General features: G+C 44.8%; 1 protein-coding gene across 1 annotated transcript in view; it reads left to right on the forward strand.

The window, feature by feature from the left end:
- The window catches only part of ITIH5 (inter-alpha-trypsin inhibitor heavy chain 5), a 122087-nt gene that overhangs the window by 80859 nt on the left and 20209 nt on the right, over nucleotides 1–21019 (forward strand). The window contains exon 10 of the mRNA XM_029615681.1: nucleotides 11155–11464. Coding sequence (XP_029471541.1) covers nucleotides 11155–11464 — 310 coding nt within the window. The remainder of the gene's footprint in view (nucleotides 1–11154; nucleotides 11465–21019) is intronic.

Raw genomic sequence — 21019 nt, forward strand, 5'->3', positions numbered from 1 at the left:
ACAGGATTGTTCTGGGAGGGGTGGTAGTGGAGTGATCATAATTGTTGGATTCAGTTATCAAAACCTTGGGGAGGCGGTTGGAGCCTTAAGATCCTGAAAGTTAATTAGGGGTGGCTCAAAGCTGAAGGTTTGCCTAGGGTACCTAATAGGGATGTGAATCGTGTCCTCGATCGTCTTAACGATCGATTTCGGCTGGGAGGGGGAGGGAATCGTATTGTTGCCGTTTGGGGGGGTAAAATATCGTGAAAAATCGTTAAAAATCGAAAAACCGGCACATTAAAACCCCCCAAAAACCCACCCCCGACCCTTTAAATTAAATCCCCCACCCTCCCGAACCCCCCCCCAAATAACTTAAATAACCTGCGGGTCCAGCGGCGGTCCGGAACGGCAGCGGTCCGGAACGGGCTCCTGCTCCTGAATCTTGTCGTCTTCAGCCGGCGCCATTTTCCAAAATGGCGCCGAAAAATGGCGGCAGCCATAGACGAAAAAGATTGGACGGCAGGAGGTCCTTCCGGACCCCCGCTGGACTTTTGGCAAGTCTCGTGGGGGTCAGGAGGCCCCCCACAAGCTGGCCAAAAGTTCCTGGAGGTCCAGCGGGGGTCAGGGAGCGATTTCCCGCCGCGAATCGTTTTCGTACGGAAAATGGCGCCGGCCATACGCGTATGGCCGGCGCCATTTTCCGTACGGAAAATGGCGCCGGCAGGAGATCGACTGCAGGAGGTCGTTCAGCGAGGCGCCGGAACCCTCGCTGAACGACCTCCTGCAGTCGATCTCCTGCCGGCGCCATTTTCCGTACGAAACGATTCGCGGCGGGAAATCGCTCCCTGACCCCCGCTGGACCTCCAGGAACTTTTGGCCAGCTTGTGGGGGCCTCCTGACCCCCACGAGACTTGCCAAAAGTCCAGCGGGGGTCCGGAAGGACCTCCTGCCGTCCAATCTTTTTCGTCTATGGCCGCCGCCATTTTTCGGCGCCATTTTGGAAAATGGCGCCGGCTGAAGACGACAAGATTCAGGAGCAGGAGCCCGTTCCGGACCGCTGCCGTTCCGGACCGCGCTGGACCCGCAGGTTATTTAAGTTATTTGGGGGGGGGTTCGGGAGGGTGGGGGATTTAATTTAAAGGGTCGGGGGTGGGTTTTAGGGGGGTTTTAGTGTGCCGGCTCACGATTCTAACGATTTATAACGATAAATCGTTAGAATCTGTATTGTATTGTGTTCCATAACGGTTTAAGACGATATTAAAATTATCGGACGATAATTTTAATCGTCCTAAAACAATTCACATCCCTAGTACCTAATACCACTGCACCACCCTACACAGACACATAGGGGCTGATGCAATACAGTGCGCTCAGCCGAGCACTGTTTAACCCACAGTTGGACGCGGGTTGTGTAGGCGCTACTAATCCTGCTATGCAATAAGGGGATTAGCGTCTCTACAATGCACTTCCAACACAGAGTGTATCTAACAGTGCTCAAAACATGCAAATGCACTCATTTTCACACTCACAAATTAACGCCTGCCTAGAGCAGGTGTTAATTGCTGAGCACTCAAAGCAGAAAATACTTTTTGAAAGAAATCAGAACTTAAAATTTATAGATTCTTTGGAGCAAAACTGAACCCTGCTTAAAGCTACCTCTTATCATCTGAAGCATGGAAACTCTCCTTCTACTGCCAAATATGTAGCTGACCACAGCAAGGGAAGGAGCTGCGAGGAGAGGGGCAAGCATGTGCTTGATATCTGAAAATCCATCGCTCGGCTTGCAGAAATGGGAGACAATTTACAATGACTTGACCAAGGTCACAGCAAGGGTCGGGGCAGAATTCAAGGCTCGTAGTCCCAGCCTGTCACCCTGACCACTAGTGGGGTCACTCCCTCTCCTTACCTCAAACTTATCTTTCAGAAGGGTGACTATGATAAAATGAGGAAAATGATTAGGGAAAAACTGAAAGGAGCAACTGCAAAAGTTAAGATCTTACAACAGGCATGACATTGTTTAAAAATATCATCTTGAAGTTCCAGGCCAGATGTATTCCACGGATTAGAAAAGGTGGAAGGAAGAGTAAACAACTACTGGCATGGTTAAAAGGTGAGGTAAGAGGGGCTATAATAGCTAAAAGAACATCTTTCAAGAACTGGAAAAGGCATCCAAATGAAGGAAACAGGAAACAGCATAAGGCACCGGCAAATTAAATGCAAAGCATTGTTTAGGAAGGCAAAGAGAGAATTTGAAAAGAAGCTTGCCATGGAAGCAAAAACTCATAATAAAAACTCTTTCAGGTATATTCAAAGTAAATAGCCTGTGACCACTAGATAATCAAGGGGTAAAAGGGGCACTTAGGGATGTCAAAGCCATAGCAGAGAGACTAAATCAATTCTTTGCTTCCGTCTTCACTGATGAAGATGTAAGAGAGACACCCGTGCCAGACATGATATTCAAAGGTGATAAATCAGCAGACCTGAATCAAATCTGTGTAACTGGAAGATGTACAAGGGCAAATTGACAAACTAAAGAGTAACACATCACCTGGACCAGATGGTGTATAGCCCAGAGTGCTGAAAAAAATAAAAAATGAAATTGTGGACCTGCTATTAGTAATTTGTAAACTATCAGTAACATCGTCTATGGCACTTGAAGACTGGAGGGTTGCCAATGTAATGCCAATTTTTTTAAAAAAGGGATCAAGGGGTGATCCAGGAAACTACAGACCAGTTAGTTTGATGTCTATGCCAGGCAAAATGGTGGAAACTATCATAAAGAACAAAATTACTGTACATATAAATAAGCATAGATAATGGGACAAAGCCAACATGGATTTAGCCAAGGGAAGTCTCACCTCATCAATTTGCTACATTTTTTTGAGGTGTAAATAAAGATGTAGATAAAGGTGAGCCAGTTGTTATAGTGTATCTGGATTTCCAGAAAGCATTTGACAAAGTCCCTCATGAGAGACTTCGTAGGAAATTAAAAAGTCATGGGATAGGGGGCAGTGTCCTATTGTGGATTCCCAACTGGTTAAAAGACAGAAAACAAAGAGTAGGGCCAACTGGTAAATTTATTCAAAGTTATTAAATTACAAGAGGATTGTGAGAAATTGCAAGAGACCTTGAAAAACTGGGAGACTGAGCATACAAATGGCAAATGAATTTTAATGTGGCCAAATGCAAAAGGAAGCACTTAGGGAAGAGTAACCCAAATTATAGCTACACAATGCAAAGTTTCACATTAGGAGTCACCACTCAGGAAAAGGATCTAGGTTTCACCATTGAAAATACGTTGAAATGTTCTGCTCAGTGTGCAGCAGCAGCAGCCAAGAAAGCAAATACAATGCTCGGGATTATTAGGAAAGGAATGGAGAATAAAACAGAGAATATCATAATGCCTCTGTATCGCTCCATGGTGAGACCTCATCTTGAGTATTGTGTGCAGGTCTGGTCACCACATCTCAAGAAAGATATAGCAGAATTAGAAAAGATATATAAAAGGGCAACCAAAATGATAAAGATGGAACAATTCCCCTATGAGGAAAGGCTAAAGAGGTTAGGACTCTTCAGCTTGGAGAAGAAACGACTGAGGGCAGATATAGAGGTCTATACAATTACAAGTGGAGTGGGACAAGTAAACATTAATTGGTTGTTTACTCTTTCAAAAAGTACAAAGACTAGGGGACTTACAATGAAGTTATTAGGTGATATATTTAAAACTAAGAGAAAATATTTTTTTTACTCAATGCATAATTAAGCTCTGGAATTCGTTGCCAGAGGATGTGGTGAAAGCTGGAGTGTAGCTGCAATTAAAAATGGTTTGGACAAGTTCCTGGAGGAAAAGTCCATAAACCGTTATTAAGATGGAGTTGCAGAAATTCACTTCTTATCCGTGGGATAAGCAGCTTGGAATCTTTCTACCCCTTGGGATCCTGCCAGGTACTTGTGACCTGGATTGGCCACTGTTGGAAACAGGATGCTGGGCTTGATGAACCTTTGGTCTTACTCAGTATGGGAAATCTTATGTACTTATACAGTGCTTGCTGACAGAATCATTTTCAATATCCTTCTTGGGAAAACAGCGACCACATCTGTCAGCATAAATTAACCTTGATACAAAAAGGTAATAAAAAGTAACATAGCACTTCTAGTGAAACTGTTCTGTTGCCCAGCAACCCTGCAAATTCATGAAAAGGAAAAGTTTCAAAGGAAAGAAAGCAAAACAGGAAGACCTGAGTGTGTCCTCGGTATTTGTTGCGTTAGAAAGTGGTGGCTGGATTTGCCCAGCTTAATAATTACTAAAGGTATAGCCACGTTCCTGTGCAGTGAGTCTGCTGGAGCCTGTTCACAGCCCATTGGAAAGGTATTTTAATCAAAGCGAGGGGGCCCTGTTGTTTGAGAGCTGTCCAGCAACAAGCTAGAAGCTTACCTGTTGCCTGTACCCTGGTGCATGTAATTCTCTGGGCAGGAATGTAACGTGTCAGTCTGTGCCTGTGCGAGGCCACTCACCTTTATACTTATTCAGATGATAGGATCCCTGAGTCGTGGCGAGATGAGAAGCGATCTCGAGGCGGTGTACTCAAGGAGAGCAGTAGAGAGAGCTGCAGAGATAGAGAATACTGGTCTGTCTTCTCAGACCGAGGATGCCAGAGGAATTCGGAGACACAATGGGGATGCGGAACAACCCCATTTCCTGTGCAAAGCCCTCTAACCAGATTCAGGCCTAATCGACAGGATGTGCACCAGAACAGGCTGTGTGTAACCCATTGCATCAGTCTCACCAGGACCTTGGGCCACACTGCCATGGGGTCTGTGAAAAGACGCCATCTGGGCCTTGGCATCCCTGATCTTTCTTTGGTCACGCTCCAGTGGGAGGGGCACAACACACTTCTGGATCTCATTACCTGGGCTGCACATCCGTGGAATCTTTTCTCCCCCAAAACCAAAGGATATCCCCTGTGTCCTGGGCTCTGCGGCCCAAAACCTTAACTAAATGCTGTGGGAAGTCTGCAGCTTTTAACACAGAGTAGCAGGGAGAGAGGAGACTTCACCACTCACAGCAACATGGACTGTAAATAAACTGTATTTTCTCATCCTACTAAGTCCACCTCAAATAAATGCAAGCTAATGGGAACGGTTTGCAGTGACTTTGGGTTCCTGACTGTCGAGGGCCTGATTCAATGCCTTCATGATCTCTTAAATAGCACCCACTCCCCCTGTAATTGGAACAGGGGATGGCCGCACACAGACCTCTGGTGTATCCTTGTTCACCATGTGCACTGATTTGCCCTGTGCAAAGGTACACGAGAGTGAGATGCGGTGAGAGGAAGCAGGAGACGGCTTAATTTCCCACTCTGAATGAAATGGTGGCGTTGTTATGTTACTCCATGTAAACACAGCCTGTTTGCTGACTCTTCTTTGCATAGGCTCATTCCTTGGGGAATTTTTAAGAGGGAAACCATAGGAAAATGTTGAATTGTTCATATTCTAACATTCTCCGGGATATGGAATGTTCACCAACACTACTCCTGCATTCACACCCTACACGTGGATATGAAGTGTATGCTGGGTCCTCTGTTCTAGGATATAAAGTATTGTGCGGGCCGAGGTAATGTGCCTTCATTTACATATATTCATGGGCACTATGGGTACGAGGACTCTGGGCCCGGGTCTACAGTGGCATTCTGGGCATGGATTGCTCTAGATGCATAGGGATTCTGGGGCCGATGCAATAAGGGGCGCCCAGCTAGCGCACGGGTTTACCTGCGGTTGGGCGCGCGTTTTGGGTGTACAAGGATAGCGCCCGATGCAGTAAGGAGATTTGTGGGTTGAAAACACACGCCCCCATCAAATGCGAACCCGATAGCGTCCAACACATGTAAATTCCATGTACATGAAGACATTCGCTATTACCCTCCGATGCAGGAAAGCATGCCCATAGGCTGGGCATTCAATGCACATTTTTTAATGCGGGGAATTTAACTTGCAGTCAAGGCCTCATGAGAAACATTAAATAACGTCCTCTGTGTTGTGATAAATGTGTCCTCCTCCTTAGTATCATCCTGACTCTTAAATTTACTGCTTGTGGTGGAGAAAAATCTATGTATGTTGATTTGATGAAAAGGAAGTGCATCTTTCTTATGACCACACAATTTAGACGTCCGTAGCAATGGGCGCCTGATATAATAAACTTCAGCATTGAACTCAGCACCTCAGCAAAATAACCAAAAGAAGCAAGATCACAAGGGACGCTCGTATTGAGCACCTGTAGCAATAAACGTTTGACCGCCAGAATCGCACAACTCTGCCTTAGCACCCCCTTTTTTTATGTTGCCCCGATTCGCCTCTCATTTATATACTGCCTCGGGCACCCAGGGGATGTGGCTGTGTGCATGTTAGGGCACTCAATACGGCCCCTATATGTCTAGATTGGCTTGCATGCATGGAGTTGCAGTGTGTCCCCCATGGCCCTACATCCACCTTGATTTGAATAGACCCATGAGAACTCTGCGACTGGATTTATAGTGAACTTCCTGTATCTGAATTAGAATAATGCTGGAGGCTAAAATTTCAAACATTAAATTGCTTATTGCCATTCTGTGTGTGAATCTGCAGCGAGTCCCTGGCTCCTCTGGGCCCAGGTTTTCAATGTACCTTCTGGGCCTGGGTTGGCAGTGTGATCCATGGGCGTTGCGTGCACGGCTTTGAAGTGCACCCTTGGACACTTCTGGTAGTTAGAATGTGCATCCTGCTCTTCCGCTTATTTTGAGTTGGACAGGAAGGGAGGGTTTAGGATTTTCCAACAGGAAGTGTGTTCTTTACCCTTATGAGCATTTCAGTGGTTATTCATGCAGTGTCTATTCAGAATGTATGGAAAGTTTAGCTATAGATTAGGTTAATTATTCCAGGATCAGGCCTAAACCAACCTGCACCTGCATGGACAACAAGGAAGAGATAAAAATATTAATCAGATAATATATTTTCATACTATAATTCTTCTTTCCCTAGATAAAGTAAAAAGGTGGTGAAAAAAGGTTGATTTTTGTTTTAATTTGAGCAGCAAATTAAGAGCCTGATTTTCTAAGGCTTATTTCCTATTCTGTGTGTCTGGGGGGGAAAAGCTTAGTAAACCAGGTCCTAAATTAACACTGGACCTGGGAAAGTTTGAGTTGTGGTGTAGATTTAGGGGAACTGGGGGAGGAGCGCTCTCTCTCTCTCTTCCACTTCCCTCTCCCCCCCCCCATCCCAACGATCTTTCTCACACACACACATTTCCTTTCTATCTTCCTCTCCTCCAGAGATGACCCGTAACACTTTCCCCCATCCCTAAGACCAACCCTAGCATGCTCTGCACTTCCTTTGTCCCCCATCTCTGATCCCTGCATTTTCCCCTTTGCTACTATGGGCATACAGGGCTGGCAAGCAACCTCACTCAGAGAACAGCCCTCTGCTTCCTCCTCCAGCCTCTCACCTGCCAGGCAACAAGCAGGGAGCAGGAGGGGAGGGGGTGAGGCTGAGACTGGTGCAGACAGAGCAACCACTCTGCTCCCTAATCCAGCCTCTCCTTTCCCTATCCTGCAAAGAAGTGAACGGGAGAGTGAGATTGGAGTGGACAGAGCAGAGAAATGAAGAGCTGCTCTGCTCTCAAATCCAGCCCTTGCCCTCCTGTTGTTTTTTCCCCCATCCCAAGGGATTGGTGGAGATTTCCCAGGTGCTCCTGGCTCTGGAGTCCCGAAGATTTCATTGAAATCCCCAAGGTTCCATGTTAAACCTGGAAAGTTCCAAGGTATGATTAATATGATTTAACCTTTACACCCCTTAACCCTTCAACATGCAGGTGAGGTTTGGACAGGTGGGCACAAATTATCAAGACTTAATAGTGCTAAAACTAGAAGCTGGATTTTTGCCCTACAATGGTTGCTTTCTAAATTTTGATGCTGGCTTTGTTTCCCACGGTGAGCAGGCATGGTGCTCACACACCAGGAGCAAGACTGCCCATGCATTGCAGAAAATGAACTCTATCCTCCAAGTCTTGACTGTCATTGAACTGTTTTGCATTTCAGTTCTGCATGTTTTCTTATAAATGTATTATGTATTCCGCATTGAACTAATTTAGGAAATTTGCGGAATATTAGAAATGAACACCCACTAATGTTTGTGTTTATTTTCCATTAGCCCTGTCTGTGTGGCCGGGTGCACGCTTCCCTTACATACATGTTCTTTGGCACAGTAGCCTACGGTGATCCGTACATGTTGCGAATTGCATCATTCTGCATCCTTCTGCTGCATACTTTGTGCATGGCTGTGTGCAGGCCTGGAACACCTCATGAATCAGATTTTCACCCTGTGTGCACTTCGGGATCAACCGTCCATTCCCCCTCTAGGCCCAATCACGCCTGATCTGGACAGCCCACTTGTTTTGAAAATACTCTTTTGTTGATGCATTAGTTCTTTGAGCTCATGCATTACTCATGTTTTTGCCCATCAACACAGTTTTCTGTTAACTGTATATCCCAAGTTACACTACCCTTTTTTAGCCATTTCCTATATTTATTCACGTTATTTTGACGAGTTATTGTTGTCTACGTAATATTTATTTATGTTCTTATGTTCAGAAACTCTGTTTATTGTAACGCCTTAACCGCGACAGTTTTGTTCTATGGAAACCGACCTGATTTGATACTTGTATTGAGAAGGTCGGTATATAAAAATCCTAAATAAATAAATAAATTTATAATAGCGTTGCTCACGCAAGAATGCCCGTATATGTGCGTATGTGGGCTGCGCGTGAGCAGCCCACATACGCATGTATACGGGCACATCATGGGCAAACTTGCAGCTACTGCCAAAGCGGCAGCGCCCATCTTTGCGGTATGCAAGGCAGATCTTGCACCCTGCGATCTTCGTTGGCCTCTCACTTGCCCTCAGCTGCACGTGCCTCTCCAGCAGGCTAAGCTGAAGACGCTAAGCATATGTGGGCTGCGCGTGAGCACCACAGATTTAGAAAAGCCATGACTTTAGCGTGTTCATACCTATGCAAATACCACAAATAAGAGGGCAGAAAAAGGACGGGACATGGGCGTTCCCGGGAGGGGCCAACACTTATGTGGGTAGCTTCATGTCGACTTGTTAGCCATGTAACTTTACTGCTGCTCCTGATGAGGAGCAAATCTGTAGGTCTCGTGTTTTAGGGTTTACACCATAGGGTGAAGGATCCGGGTCAAATGGGGGCAAGTAACATGAAGAACCAGAGGAGTCTGGAAGATCTTGAGATTGACTGGGCAAACTGGTGGACTAATGGAAATACTGGGAATGTCCCAAAAACTGCTTACGTACAGGTGTAAAAGCCAGCAACGTTCTATGGAAGATGCGCGCGGTAGGTTTGCTCAAGTAACCTCTTAAAATTAGGAGTATACTTACATGCGGTAGGTGTATTTTAAAATGCACATGCATGATTTAGAATTCCAGCGTATCTCCACTTGCACATGTGCATGGATGGGCACATGCGTGCTCATTTTTCAATTAGCCTGTTTGCATATGGACCACTGGGCTCCAAGAGTGCAGATCTGCAGTATACACTGGGGCAGTTAATACTTTGATGTGCGGTATGCTCTGAGGTAATGTGGGTGGATATGAACTGTGTCCCTGTGTAGCTTGGTTACTCTATGGATACCGGCGTTCTAGCCACTTTCTTTGTTGTTGTATGGTGATTCCTCAGATCATGAGATCATGGTTGTAAACTGGATCCTTGGACCCCTTGTGCATGGATAAATACTGCAGGTTGCACTGCACCCTTGGCCACTTTGTGTACTGATACAAAAAAAATTGTGTACAGATCTAAATTGCCTTGGAATAAAGTCAAATGGAACTTTATGTAAATCATATAGGTTGTTTCTAACTAGATATTCAGCCATTTATGCAGTTCAGGAATTTTGCAAAATCATCGCATTATGTGGGACTTGCAGCATACATTTGGGAATGGCTGTTCTCTGGCAAAAGAAATAATGCTTGTGTAGAGATGGTATTTTTACTAGGCTAAGAAACGTTTTAAGGTGCATGTTTTTTGCTGAAAGCTCAGTGTTTGAAACACTCATTACCCTAATATTTTTCTACCTTTCTACCCAACTATTCTGTTGGTTTTCTTTAACTGTTTGTGTCTCTAGCACAATACTCAGTTTCTGCTTTCAGTATGTGTGACATTTTGCAAAATTACTAGATTTCCCTATATTTCATTCATCCAGAAGATGCGACTAATAGCAATATTGTGCTAAGACTGAGAAGCACCTTGAGATTCGGTTTGAATATAATGCACTTAAGGGCCTATTTATTAAAGGGCATTAAATTAGTGCATTAGTGAGCCAACATTAATGTGGTATTTACTAAATGGCATTAATCATTTAGTAAATCCCAAGTTAAGCCAGTAATGCATCTTTATTCCTGCCTCCAGTAACAGGTTAACGTTAGTGGCTGCAGTAATGCTAGCCACCCTCCCACCACCCCCAGCATCACCACTCATTCTCTTATTAAAGGGCCACTGACAGCCCAAAATGGAAGTCCTTCTACCCCAGAGTATATAATCCTCCCCCAAGCAATAATTCCCCTTTACACAGGGCATGAAGGCCCCCCTCCACATACACACACACACACACACACACTCTGAGAGCTTACTAGCGGAGCCTCCACACCAGCACCTTCTGCATCTGAAAGGCTTTGTAGACCCTCTGGGCAGTAGTGATCTCCATTCATTCCTGTCCTACCAGCTGACCTGATGCTTTCCTTTGCAACGCACTTGCTGTGGGTGAGGATGGGGGGAGAGGGGACAGTGGACCATAAGCAGGCCTTCTTCACCTGACTCGGGCCCGAGACACCAGGAGCATTAGCTCACCTCTTTGGTTCAGCTAATTTTTTGAATTCCTGCAAATTGTGTTACTTAATGCTATTTGCTGTGAGATTTGAATATTAATGAGCTGTTTTACATTTCTTTTGCATTAGCGGTAATGCTTATGTGTGCGTTTCTCATAATATGCATTAATGTGGATGTAGTGTGCATTAGATACCAAAGTCAATACTAAGAAGCATTGCTACTGTCATTAAGATTTGCTGCTTAATGACATTTATAATGTCAACATTCTTCCAGTTCAGTGTTTTTGCATGTTGCTTTTTCCCCAGGTACTAATATCAACGGGGGTCTCCAGATCAGTGCAAAGTTACTGAATGACTACATTACAGAGAACGGCAGGCATGAGAGGAGCGTGTCCCTGATTATCTTTCTGACAGATGGCCGGCCCACAGTAGGGGTGACGAACTCCTTAAGCATTGTCAGCAATACAAAGGATGCATTGCGAGAGAAAATCTGCCTCTTCACCATTGGAATTGGAAATGATGTTGACTACCAGCTACTTGAGAAGTTGTCACTGGAGAACTGTGGCATGATGCGCCGGATCCAAGAGGATGAGGACGCAGCTGCACCGATGAAGGGGTTGGTAACTGTGAAATGCCTTGACCTGTGTGCTACACTATGTGTGTCCCTGACCTGTGTACTTTCTTCTTTAGAATTTGTCACTTATCTGTCACTGGTTATCCCACTTGTGAACCATGCCTTGTGTTCTTTGTGCCTAAAAATTCATTAGATAATGAACTTGTTCATGTCTGATGTTGTCATGAGCAAGGAAAACAAATTCTGAATAGCATTGCCCATTTTTCACTGCGCAGTAACTAAGAATAATTCTAATTAGAAAGCCAACCTGGAAGTCAAGACATAAAGGCAGACAGAGTATGAGCAATGCCCCCCAGGCTCCTGTAATTCTTCAGCTGTGGGAGAAACCACATAATTAGCCTGTTGCTGCATAATTGGCAATCTGCTGCATAGTCAACAAGCCTGAAGCTCCCCCACCTCCTACTTCAATTGATTTCAAACAGGCCGATAGAGTAACCCACATTTGGACGTGCGTTTTCAATGCGCTAGCTTTACCCCTTATTCAGTAAGGGGTAATAGCGCGTCAAAAATGCGTGTCCAACCCCCCTGAAACTAATAACACCTGCAACATGAAAATGCATGTTGATGGCCCTATTAGTTATTCCCACGCGATACAGAAAATAAAATGTGCAGTCAAGCCGCACATTTTACTTTAAGGAATTAATGCCTACCCAAAGGCTGGCGTTAATTTCTGCCAGCGCCGGGGAAGTGCACAGAAAAGCAGTAAAAACTGCTTTTCTGTGCACCCTCCGACTTAATATCATGGCGATATTAAGTCTGAGGCCCCAAAAGTAAAAATTTAAAAAAAAAATTTAAAAATCGGCCCACGGGTCAGAAGACGGACGCTCAATTATGCCGGCATCCGTTTTCCGAACCCGTGGCTGTCAGTGGGTTTGAGAACCGATGCCAGCAAAATTGAGTGTCGGCTGTCAAACCCGCTGACAGCCGCCGCTCCTGTCAAAAAGGAGGCGCTAGGGATGCGCTAGCGTCCCTAGCGCCTCCTTTTACCGCGGGCCCTAATTTGCATAGGCCACCCTCCTGAATCGCGTGCCGGGAGAGCGGGCGCTCGCCAGCTCTCCCGTGCGTTTTCTGAATCGGCCTGAAAGCAAGCTACAGGGTACCTGCCTTCAGTCTCAGCTCGCTCTCTGCTTCATGCTCCATTTCCTCCCCTGGCAAGCAGCCTGTAGAGAACAGGAGGAGAAGGGGATAACACTGAGGCTGGAGCAGACAGAACAAAGGAAAGAAGAGGCACTCTCAGGCCAGTGCACGGCTCAACACCAGACTGGACGCACGTCCATAACCCCCGATGCAAAATGGGGGTTAGCATGTCCAAAACGTGTATCCAATCGAGCGTGTAGCTAACAGCGCTCATCATATGTAAAATACATGTAGATGAGGCTATTAGCTAATCCCCGCAATGAAAACATTTCCTGTGCGGTCAATGCGCCCTTGCCTGGGGCTGGCGTAAAGGTCGGCCATGCTCAAGGGCGCATTGTAAAGACCCCAGATTCCTGCTTTCTGTGGTCCCTCCTACTGTCGTCACGATACTAGGCAGGAGGGACTACAGAAAGTGGATTCATTTTTTAAAAAACGGTTTGCAAAAAAAAAAAAAAAAAAATTTCTGGGCACCCAATGTGCACCGTCCGGGCTGTGTATATTGTGCTGGTAGCGGAAGAAAACGGCCGCACATATCGAGCATCCGTTTCCTAAGCCGCTGGCAGCCACCTTTCCTGGGCACCCGATGCAGAGTGGATGCTAGGGTCGCACGATTTCCCCCTAGCGCATCCTTTTTACCACGGCACCTCATTTTAATATAAAATCAGGCACCTGGGAGAGCTGGACTGGCCTGCGTTAAGAGAGCGGGCGTTCAGTTATGAGCACCCGTACAACATGCACCGATATTGCATTGGTCTGCCTGGTCCTTAATCCAGCCCTTCTCCCTCCCCCCCCCCCCCCCTTATATCCTGAAAGGAACAGGAGGAGAGGGGTGAGAGTGGAGTAGGAGAACTTCCAGAAAGCAGGCAGAATGTTTGATCCCTCAAGGAGCTCTTAAATCAAGCCAAAGATGATGTTGATATTATTTCTGGATGAAGCACTGAAATTCTTCTAAAGAGGCATCTTGTACCTGCCCAATCATACACTAATTATAAGGACCTGGATTTGTTTTGGAAACTTGCAGCTGCTGGTGTCCTGCAGCTGGTAGAGAGGGCATTCATTTTGAACTACTGCTGTGAAATTTCCAGCTTGTGCTAATACAATACCCTTTTGTTTCCGTTACCATGGGTCCAGTAAACGCGCACATATTTCTCTGTGCAATTAACAGAATGACAAACTGCTGATGCTGAGGGCATTTTCAGCATGCTGTTTATAAATCCCTGTGCTCGGAAAGATGAGGACTTCTCGAGAACACATAAACTGTATGGCTGCACTGCATTTCAGCTCAAAACAAAAGTGACATTTCACTGTTAAATGTTCAGAACTTATGTCGTCACTTGATACATGGATTTTTAAAAAATGTATAATCCTCTCAATCTTACACTTTTGGCGGAGCACAAGAAAACATTCGTAATATTTTTAACCAAATGCCTCCCTAAAAAGAAAGGTCTTTCAGTTCTTTCTCAAACCCTGAACATCTTCGGTATAATTCCAGCCTCTTCTGGCAGGGCATTCTCCGTCTTCAGGGGTCCAATCACACAAAAGCTCTTTGTCCTTGTCTCCTCCAATCGAATCTGTTTTACTGATGCTATATCTAATAGACTGATGTCCGGAAGTTCTCAGGGATCTAGACTTTGAGCAGGGCACTGACACATACAGACATCTCACTGCCCAAAGCTTTATGCACTAAAATTAGAACTTCGAATTAAACACCCAGAGCTACTGGCAGCCAGTGAAGGGATTGCAAAATAGAGCTTATGTGTTCCCTAAGTTCAGTGCCTGTTAAATCTCTTACCGCAGGCTTTTGAACTATTTGCAGTGCATGCATGGATGAACAAGATAGGCCCATATTCAATGCATTACAGTGATCCCAGCTAGATAGAACAGGAGACTGCAGCACTATACGAAAATCTGGGACATGTAAGTAAAAGGTAGAGTTTCAGAACCCAGCATGCGCAAAAACCGGGAGATACGCGTGTGGCCGGGCAGAGCACGCACCAAACGCATTTTGAAAACGGCTCGGCCACGCAAATATCTCCCGGTACACGCGGAAGCGCCGGGCTCTGTGAAGGGGCAGAGGTGGGCACAGGGCCAGGGCAGCACCATTAGGCACTGTCCCAGGGAAGTGCACGCTGGCAGCCAGCCGGCACGCAGAACTGACTTCATCTAAAACAAAAGAAAAAAAGGTAGGAAGAGGGGTTTTAGGGGTCAGGGAGGAGAGGAGAGGGGAAAAGGAAGGAGGAGAGTAGATAGGGGGATAGAGAAATACCCTCCCAGTCCGCTTCTTAATTGTTGCGGTCTGGGAAGGAATTAGGAATGGCCTGATCGCATCGCCACGCGTATTTTTTAAAAATCACCCCCCTTGCGCGCGTGAGTCATGACCCGCCTGCACATGCCAATATAAAATCGGGCGCGCATGTACATGCGGGTATCATATTTTATAACATGCGCACGGCGACACGCACATGTTATAAAATTGGCGCGTCCATGTGCTTGTGGCTTTTAAAATCCACCACTCATGTTTTAAACATTTTAACATTTGCAATTTATTAAAAGGCATTTCTGGTCACTGCCTTTACATGCAGTTGATTTATGTACCCCTGGTAAATTTGCATTTGTATATTCTTTAAATATTGTTTAAAACAACGTGAATATTTATGCAAAATTATGGAAATTTGTCACAGAATTGCCAACACATAATTTTCTAATTTCTGATGCAGAATCTTGAAAAATCTGCTGCTGGAAACAGGGATGGAGTATGAGCTTCTTCTGTCCCAGTGAATCTAATGATGTTTGCTAAATGTTTGCTTGTATCAGTTATTGCAAGGAATATGTCCTGACTACTTTGTACCCTTTCCCTGTACAAAAGCTGAATTTGCAAACAAGCTTTGGTACTGTTTATTGGAGCAACAAGAACATTACCCAAAGATGTTATTGTATATGTGCTTTCCAGACCGTTAAATGATGTTGTCAAACAAAACCTCTATGAAGGGGAAGGTGGTGGCTTGATTTGTTTTACATTTGTTAATTGGGAAAGCCAGATTAAGACAAATGCCTTGTTTCCAGCTGTGTCCTGTGAGGTCAAGGCAAAGGTCATCTACAGAGTCAGTGACAGAACTGGATCCCAGACCTGCAGTAGAACTGGATCCTGCAGCATAGAATTGGATCCCAGACCCGCAGGCCCTAATGGTGGAGGCGGACTTGGACATTGTTGCTGTCACGGAGACATGGTTCACGGATTCTCATGATTGGGATACGGCCATCCTGGGCTATAACTTGTTAAGAAAGGACAGAGAGGACAGAAAAGGGGGAGGAGTAGCTCTCTACGTCAAAAACAATATCCAAGCAAATGAATTGCAAGGGACATGGGATAGAGAAGAAGCATTGTGGACTGTCCTTAAGAAGATGGTGCTTCCATTTTTACTGGTGTGATCTACAGGCCACCAACTCAAACAGAAAAACTAAACAAGAGAACTCATCGAAGACACCCAAAAGGTGGGAAAGAAAGGCAACGTGGTGCAAGCAAGTTTAGGGGTACAGGGATCTGGCTGCTAAAGGACACTGCCAGCTGCCCTCCCACCTTATTTGCAATCCTAAGTCAGGAAAAAGACAACGTGTATTCTCCTCAGAAATAGATTTTTATTTATCAGATTTGGTATGATATAACATTTAGAAAATAACAACAATTCCTGTCTGTAACATCCTGGTCACAGTGCATCAGTTTTCACTAAAGAAAGTTCTGTACCATGGGTGATTTCATACATGCCATAAACCTTAGCCTGCTTAATATATTAACACTTATGGCTAACTTACTTAACCCCGATTCCCAACTTCAGGTGATACCTCTATTCACCTCTGAAGCAGACGCCAGCTGGAGAGCTGGAGAATATGTGCAGGGAAGGACTTGCTTCTTGGCTTGGTACTGGCAGAGCAGGTAGGCAGTCCCGGAAGGAGTCTTGCCTCATCACATCTCAGATTTTGCTCTATTCTCCGCACCTAAGCAGGCACCTCGTCTCTCCAGTCTCCAGGCCGCACCTAGTCTTCTCCCTTCTTGATAGCAAGGAGTACTGGTCTGCTTCTGGCCCTCCTTTTGCTTTCAGGGATGCTTCGGCACAGGTTTCAGGGTCGCTCTCGGGATCTGCTCTCCGGGTTTTCTCCCAGGGTTTGCGCCTCCCTTTTCTTCTTCTTTGCTCCCCAGCTGATAAATATGCATAATATCAATGCTAATCTCGTGGTGGGTGGAGGGTCTTTTGCTGCATTGCAGGTCTTTTTCCCCCCTCCCCATTACATGTCTTGTTCCTCCTCCCCATTTTTTTTTGGGTGGGGGGGAGAACTGCCACGTCTGTATGCTCTCTGTCAGTGTCAGCATTTTCCTCCATCTCTGTCCGTCCCCCCCGGGGGTCTTTCTGACCTATGGACTCGCTTTGGCTCATCCCTGACACTTGCTTAGGAGTTTAGGGCAATGTCTCTGTCTGCTTTGCTCCTATTGATACAGGAACATGCAAACAGGCAGATCTGAAAGGATATTCTTCAGTGTATCAGGGCAAAGGTTTCTTTGCTTTTCCACTGAGACAGTGCTGTTTAAAGTTCACCTGGGTATAAAAGTCTTTCTCCTGCTGTGACAGTGCTTGGGGTCTATCCGTTTCTTGGCTCTTATGATTCATATTTGATAATTCTGTGGTAAATATGAGATTTTAATCTGCCAGATGTGGATTGAGTATCCCTTCTCTGGAATCTACAAGAAGCAGATAGATAGTGCATACCCTTTAAGGGGCTCTGCTCAAACAAATGTAATGGAGCCCATGAGGAAGGGTGTGATACTTAATCTCATACTCACTCATGAGGAGAACGTATCTAATGTTTGAACAGGGGGCTCACTTGAACACCAGTGATCATCAGAGAGTATGGCTTGATATCGCAAATAAGATACAGTGAAGCCACATGAAGACCCGAGTTTTGAATTTCAAAAATACTGACTTTGTTAAAATGGGGACGTACCCGGAGGAGGAAATGGAAGACTGGGAGAAAATGGGTGAGGTGGATCAACAGTGAGCCAAATTAATAGGAGTTATTACAAAGGCAACAAATCTGTATGTTAGGAAAGTAAACAAGAGTAAGAGGTAAAAGAAATTGATCTGGTTCTCTAAGGAGGTGACTTTAAAATAAAGGCAAAAAGAAAAGCATTCAAGAAGAAAATCCAAAGAAAATAGGATAAAACATAAGCATTGTCAAGTTAAGTGTAAAACATTGATAACAGGTGAACAGAGAATTTGAAATGAAGTTGGCCATACAGGCAAAAACTCATAATAAAAACTTTTAAAAATATATCTGAAGCAAGAAGCCTGTGAGGGAGTCGGTTGGACCATTAGATGACCGAGGGGTTAAAGGGGCTCTTAGGGAAGATAAGGAAGATAATTGCAGAAAGAGTAAATTAATTCTTTGCTTCCGTGTTCACTAATGAGGATGTTGGGGAGATACCAGTTCCGGAGGTGGTTTTCAAGGGTGATAAGTCAGATGAACTGAATCAAATCACTGTGAACCTGGAAAGTGTAGTAGGCCAGATGGACAAACTAAAGGGTAGCAAATCACCTGGACCGGATGGTATGCACCCAGGGTTCTGAAGGAACTCAAAAATGAAATTTCTGATCTATTAGTTAAAATTTGTAACCTATCATTAAAATCATCCATTATACCTGAAGACTGGAGAGTGGCCAATGTAACCCCAATATTTAAAAAAGGCTCCAGGGGTGATCTGGGTAACTATAGACCAGTGAGCCTGACTTCAGTGCCAGGAAAAATAGTGGAAACTATTCTCAAGATCAAAATCGTAGAGCATATAGAAAGACATGGTTTAATGGATCACAGTCAACATGGATTTACCCAAGGGAAGTCTTGCCTAACAAATCTGCTTCATTTTTTTGAAGGGGTTAATAAACATGTGGATAAAGGTGAACCAGTAGATGTAGTGTATTTGGATATTCAGGAGGTATTTGACAAAGTCCCTCATGAGAGGCTTCTAAGAAAACTAACAAGTCATGGGATAGGAGGCGATGTCCTTTCGTGGACTGGTTAAAAGACAGGAAACAGAGAGTAGGATTAAATAGTCAATTTTCTCAGTGGAAAAGGGTAACAGTAGAGTGCCTCAGGGATCTGTACTTGGACCTGTGCTTTTCAATATATATATATATATATATATATATAAATGATCTGGAAAGGAATACGATGAGTGAGGTTATCAAATTTGCGGATGATACAAAATTATTCATAGTAGTTAAATCACAAGTGGATTGTGATACATTACAGGAGGACCTTGCAAGACTGGAAGATTGGGCATCCAAATTGGCAGATGAAATTTAATGTGGACAAATGCAAGGTGTTGCATATAGGGAAAAATAACCCTTGCTGTAGTTTCACGATGTTAGGTTCCATATTAGGAGCTACCACCCAGGAAAAAGATCTAGGCATCATAGTGGATAATACTTTAAAATAGTCGGCTCAGTGTGCTGCAGCAGTCAAAAAAGCAAACAGAATGTTAGGAGTTATTAGGAAGGGAATGGTTAATAAAACGGAAAATGTCATAATGCCTCTATATCGCTCCATGGTGAGACCGCACATTGAATTCTGTGTACAATTCTGGTTGCCGCATCTCAAAAAAATATAGTTGCAATGGAGAAGGTACAGAGAAGGGCAACCAAAATGATAAAGGGGATGGAAAAGTTCCCCTATGAGGAAAGGCTGAAGAGGTTAGGGCTGTTCAGCTTGGAGAAGAGACAGCTGAGGGGGGGATATGATAGGTCTTTAAGATCATGAGAGGTCTTGAACGAGTAGATGTGAATTGGTTATTTACACTTTCAAATAATATAAGTACTAGGGGGCATTCCATGAAGTTAGCAAGTAGCACATTTAAGACTAATCAGAGAAAATTCTTTTTCACTCAATGCACAATAAAGCTCTGGAATTTGTTGCCAGAGGATGTGATTAGTGCAGTTAGTGTAGCTGGGTTCAAAAAAGTTTTGGATAAGTTCTTAGAGGAGAATTCCATTAATTGCTATTAATCAAGTTTACTTAGAGAATAGCCACTGCTATTAATTGCATCAGTAGCATGGGATCTTCTTAGTGTTTGGGTACTTGCCAGGTTCTTATGGCCTAGATTGGCCACTGTTGGAAACAGGATGCTGGGCTTGATGGACCCTTGGTCTGAACCAGCATGGCAATTTCTTAAGTTCTTATGGTGAAACTGAGGGAGAAGAAAGAAATCAGGAAAGCAAAGGTTCAAGCAGAATAAAGGATTACTGAAAAGGTAAATAGAGGTGACAAAACATTTTTCAGATATATTAGAGAAAGAAGGGAAGCCAGAAGTAGTATGGAGCAATGTGTGGAGAGAAACGAAGAAATGGCAAAAATATTAAACAAATACTTTAGTTCGGTGTTCACTAAAGAAGATCCTAGAGAAGGACCATTGCTGGTTGACATGACCATAGATGGGGATAGAGTAGATTAAATTCCATTTACAGAAGAGAATGTATGGAAAGAGCTAGACAAACAAAGTGGACAAGGCCCTGGAGCGGGATGAGATACATCCCAGGATACTGAGGGAGCTATTTGGTGAGCCTGACCACATGTGGTAGTGCCAAAGAGGGACATGGAGAGGCTTCACCTATACTAATCGTCATTCCTCAGGTTCAACCCTCGGTGCAGATGACAGCAGGACTTAGGAGGATACAAAGAAACTATCAGGCACAATCAGAAGCCAGAAAGCAGTCCAGGGTCAAGGCAGACAGTGGGCAAGCAGAATCCAGTAACCGGTCCGGGGTTGAGGCAGGCAGCAGGCAAGCAGAATCAGTCCAGGATAGAGGAAGGCAGTGGGCAAACAGAATTCAGAGTGATCCAACGTCGAGACCGGCAACAAGCAGGCAGAATCCAGAATGGTCCGAGGTCAAGTCAGGCTAAGGTGGCCGCCCCTACCATCCTTAGGCCTGGGTGTTTCCCGCTTTAACAGGGCATTGGCCAGCATAGTGTCCTGAACCAGCACAGTAGGCGTTCCTCTGGTGACAATTGAAGCCATTTCACTTGGGGTTTTGGCCAATGGAGGGGTTCTGGAAAGAATCACTGGCCACTGGAACTAGGGGGGGCTAGATGGATGGGTCTTCAGGTTTGGCTCCATTCTCTAGTACTTTCCCGCAGGTGAAGGTCAAGGTGAATAGTTGGCCTAACGCACTATTCCAGATCCTTAGGTGGGTCCCATCTGGCAAGCTCATCCTTCAAGGGTTCAGACAGGCCCTGACAAAAGAAGTCTAACAGACAGTGCGAGAACTCTAGTGAATTTGTATCAGCTCAGATACAGCCATCGACACACATCCAGACTCAACAAATATGAGCCAGAAGACACGAAGGAAGAGGTCG

Source organism: Rhinatrema bivittatum, chromosome 9 (genome assembly GCF_901001135.1).
Source record: "Rhinatrema bivittatum chromosome 9, aRhiBiv1.1, whole genome shotgun sequence".
In the NCBI taxonomy this organism is placed as follows: domain Eukaryota; kingdom Metazoa; phylum Chordata; class Amphibia; order Gymnophiona; family Rhinatrematidae; genus Rhinatrema; species Rhinatrema bivittatum.